General features: G+C 49.8%; 1 protein-coding gene across 1 annotated transcript in view; it reads right to left on the bottom strand.

The window, feature by feature from the left end:
• Positions 1–2,677, bottom strand: part of LOC117741611 (P2Y purinoceptor 14-like) — a 4,296-nt gene extending 1,619 nt beyond the window's left edge. Inside the window, exons 1-2 of the mRNA XM_034548750.1 lie at positions 2,544–2,677; positions 2,173–2,432 (exon numbers count right to left, since the gene is read on the bottom strand). Coding sequence (XP_034404641.1) covers positions 2,173–2,432; positions 2,544–2,675 — 392 coding nt within the window. The 5' untranslated portion in view covers positions 2,676–2,677. The remainder of the gene's footprint in view (positions 1–2,172; positions 2,433–2,543) is intronic.
• Between the last annotated feature and the right edge of the window lie 1,416 nt (positions 2,678–4,093).

The raw sequence follows: 4,093 nt of genomic DNA, 5'->3' as shown, positions 1-4,093 counted from the left end.
AGTTGGACCCCCAGACCTGGGCATGCTAGCTGGTTTAAGTTGGACCCCCCAGACCTATGCATGCTAGCTGGTTTAAGTTTGACCCCCAGACCTGGGCATGCTAGCTGGTTTAAGTTGGACCCCCAGACCTGGGCATGCTAGCTGGTTTAAGTTTGACCCCCCAGACCTGGGCATGCTAGCTGGTTTATGTTGGACCCTCCATGGGCATGCTAGCTGGTTTATGTTGGACCCCCCCAGACCTGGGCATGCTAGCTGGTTTAAGTTGGACCCCCCAGACCTATGCATGCTAGCTGGTTTAAGTTTGACCCCCCAGACCTATGCATGCTAGCTGGTTTAAGTTGGACCCCCCAGACCTGGGCATGCTAGCTGGTTTAAGTTGGACCCCCCAACATCGTTTATCAGCCAGAAGATGTAAAACCTTCTTCCTCTTTCAGACGAAGGCTTCCATCACAAGAAGAGGAACCACCAGACCGCTTTGTGTTCAGAGGGTTTTGGACGTAGACCCTGAGCTTCTTCTTTTTAGCAGAAGGTGGTGAACGTGGAGAGACCACCAGAGTGGACTTGGCTGGTTGCCTCTTGGACATGCTCCACTTGGTTTGGAGGGTTCTGCTTTTAAGGTGAGTTCATGTTTGTGTTCTTCTTTTATGAACATGAGAAACCTCAGATCTGAAACCAGACGTGTTCTGAAATGGTCTCCGCTGTCGGAATGATGCAATCTACAGCGGATCTACATGTAATACTTTATAACAGCTGATCTACAAGAAGAATTATATCAATAATCACATGTGTGCCTCTAAGGGTCCTCCAGAGCTCTTTGAACTGACGTCCACTGAACAGTAAAACCACATCCTGGTGCTTTTTAAGCACATATCTCACATCCTCAGACCGCCACGAACAGCTGCTCAGTGCAGCAGCTGAGAACACGTGTTTATAGTCAGAATTCACTTTCAGCCCTTTCAACTCTTTTCATAATGGAACTGAGAGTCTGAGGTATTTCAATTTCTTGGAGCGGATTGGTTTTCCAGTGAACCATCAGAGAGTATCGATTATTCACTTTCAATAAGAAGGAAATGACCTCCAACCAGCCGCCAGCTGGGCAGCTGCCCTGAACATAAAGCATCCTGACTGTGACATAAAGCATCCTGACAGCGACATAAAGCATCCTGACTGTGACATAAAGCATCCTGACTGTGACATAAAGCATCCTGACAGCGACATAAAGCATCCTGACTGTGACATAAAGCATCCTGACTGCGACATAAAGCATCCTGACTGCGACATAAAGCATCCTGACTGGGACATAAAGCATCCTGACTGTGACATAAAGCATCCTGACAGCGACATAAAGCATCCTGACTGTGACATAAAGCATCCTGACAGCGACATAAAGCATCCTGACTGTGACATAAAGCATCCTGACTGTGACATAAAGCATCCTGACAGCGACATAAAGCATCCTGACTGTGACATAAAGCATCCTGACTGCGACATAAAGCATCCTGACTGCGACATAAAGCATCCTGACTGCGACATAAAGCATCCTGACTGCGACATAAAGCATCCTGACTGTGACATAAAGCATCCTGACTGTGACATAAAGCATCCTGACAGCGACATAAAGCATCCTGACTGTGACATAAAGCATCCTGACAGCGACATAAAGCATCCTGACTGCGACATAAAGCATCCTGACTGCGACATAAAGCATCCTGACTGCGACATAAAGCATCCTGACTGGGACATAAAGCATCCTGACTGTGACATAAAGCATCCTGACTGCGACATAAAGCATCCTGACAGCCACATAAAGCATCCTGACTGTGACATAAAGCATCCTGACTGTGACATAAAGCATCCTGACTGCGACATAAAGCATCCTGACTGGGACATAAAGCATCCTGACTGTGACATAAAGCATCCTGACACCGACATAAAGCATCCTGACTGTGACATAAAGCATCCTGACTGCGACATAAAGCATCCTGACTGCGACATAAAGCATCCTGACAGCGACATAAAGCATCCTGACTGCGACATAAAGCATCCTGACTGCGACATAAAGCATCCTGACTGGGACATAAAGCATCCTCACTGGGACATAAAGCATCCTGACTGCATTACTAGTTGAGTGTGGTATCAAGAGGTAAACCCTCGGCTTGAAGGACCTCCTACCTGGTGGCTGCGATGTAGCCCATGAACAGGATGCTGGCGTACATGTTCAGGTAGAAGGCGGAGGCTCCAAAGTTGCAGTAGACCTGGCGGACGGAGACGGAGCCGCTGGCGTAGTTGGTGATCCGGATGGGCAGGCAGAGGCTGACCAGGAAGTCGGCGGCCGCCAGGTTCTTCAGGTAGACGGTCACGCTGCTCGACGCCGGCCGCCGAGCACTGTAGAAGTAAACCTTCAGCGTGAACCCGTTGAGGAGTAGACCCACCTGAGGAGGACACGGACACGCTTACTGCCGGCAGGACTCCTGACTCTTAGTTGCCGGGCAGGACTCCTGACTCTTAGTCGCCGGGCAGGACTCCTCCAGACGGAGACTCACCAGAAACACCAGCGTGTAGAACAGCAGGAGGAAGACGCGCGCCGAGGGTTCGATGCGGTCACACGCTGACGAGCCGCTGCCGTTGGTCAGGTTGGGTCCCGAGGACGCCACCGAGCCGACGAGCTCGCTCATGCTTCTGGATGTTCTGAAAGAGTTTGATGCAAATGAATCAGATGGAGGCGGAAAGGAACCGATCGAGGTTGAAAGGAACCGATCTAGGCTGAAAGGAACCGATCGAGGAGGAAAGGAACTGATCGAGGTTGAAAGGAACCGATCTAGGCTGAAAGGAACCGATCAAGGAGGAAAGGAACTGATCAAGGAGGAAAGGAACCGATCGAGGTTGAAAGGAACCGATCAAGGAGGAAAGGAACTGATCGAGGTTGAAAGGAACCGATCAAGGTTGAAAGGAACCAATCAAGGAGGAAAGGAACCGATCTAGGCTGAAAGGAACCGATCGAGGAGGAAAGGAACCCATCTAGGCTGAAAGGAACCGATCGAGGAGGAAAGGAACCGATCGAGGTTGAAAGAAACCAATCGAGGAGGAAAGGAACCGAGCTAGGCTGAAAGTAACCGATCAAGGAGGAAAGGAACCGATCGAGGTTGAAAGGAACCGATCGAGGTTGAAAGGAACCAATCGAGGTTGAAAGGAACCGATCAAGGAGGAAAGGAACTGATCGAGGTTGAAAGGAACCGATCGAGGTTGAAAGGAACCAATCGAGGAGGAAAGGAACCGATCTAGGCTGAAAGGAACCGATCGAGGAGGAAAGGAACCCATATAGGCTGAAAGGAACCGATCGAGGAGGAAAGGAACCGATCTAGGCTGAAAGGAACCGATCGAGGTTGAAAGTAACCGATCGAGGAGGAAAGGAACCGATCTAGGCTGAAAGGAACCGATCGAGGTTGAAAGAAACCAATCAAGGTTGAAAGGAACCGAGCTAGGCTGAAAGGAACCGATCGAGGAGGAAAGGAACTGATCTAGGCTGAAAGGAACCGATCGAGGAGGAAAGGAACTGATCGAGGTTGAAAGGAACCGATCAAGGAGGAAAGGAACTGATCGAGGTTGAAAGGAACCGATCGAGGTTGAAAGGAACCAATCGAGGAGGAAAGGAACCGATCTAGGCTGAAAGGAACCGATCGAGGAGGAAAGGAACTGATCGAGGTTGAAAGGAACCGATCAAGGAGGAAAGGAACTGATCGAGGTTGAAAGGAACCGATCGAGGTTGAAAGGAACCAATCGAGGAGGAAAGGAACCGATCTAGGCTGAAAGGAACCGATCGAGGAGGAAAGGAACCCATCTAGGCTGAAAGGAACCGATCGAGGAGGAAAGGAACCGATCGAGGTTGAAAGAAACCAATCGAGGAGGAAAGGAACCGAGCTAGGCTGAAAGTAACCGATCAAGGAGGAAAGGAACCGATCGAGGTTGAAAGGAACCGATCGAGGAGGAAAGGAACCGATCGAGGATGAAAGGAACCGATCGAGGTTGAAAGGAACCGATCGAGGAGGAAAGGAACCGATCTAGGCTGAAAGGAACCGATCGAGGTTGAAAGAAA

This window comes from Cyclopterus lumpus, chromosome 13 (genome assembly GCF_009769545.1).
Source record: "Cyclopterus lumpus isolate fCycLum1 chromosome 13, fCycLum1.pri, whole genome shotgun sequence".
In the NCBI taxonomy this organism is placed as follows: Eukaryota; Metazoa; Chordata; class Actinopteri; order Perciformes; family Cyclopteridae; genus Cyclopterus; species Cyclopterus lumpus.
The sequence above is the reverse complement of the archived record's forward strand: the minus strand, read 5'-3'. Positions and strand labels throughout refer to the sequence as shown.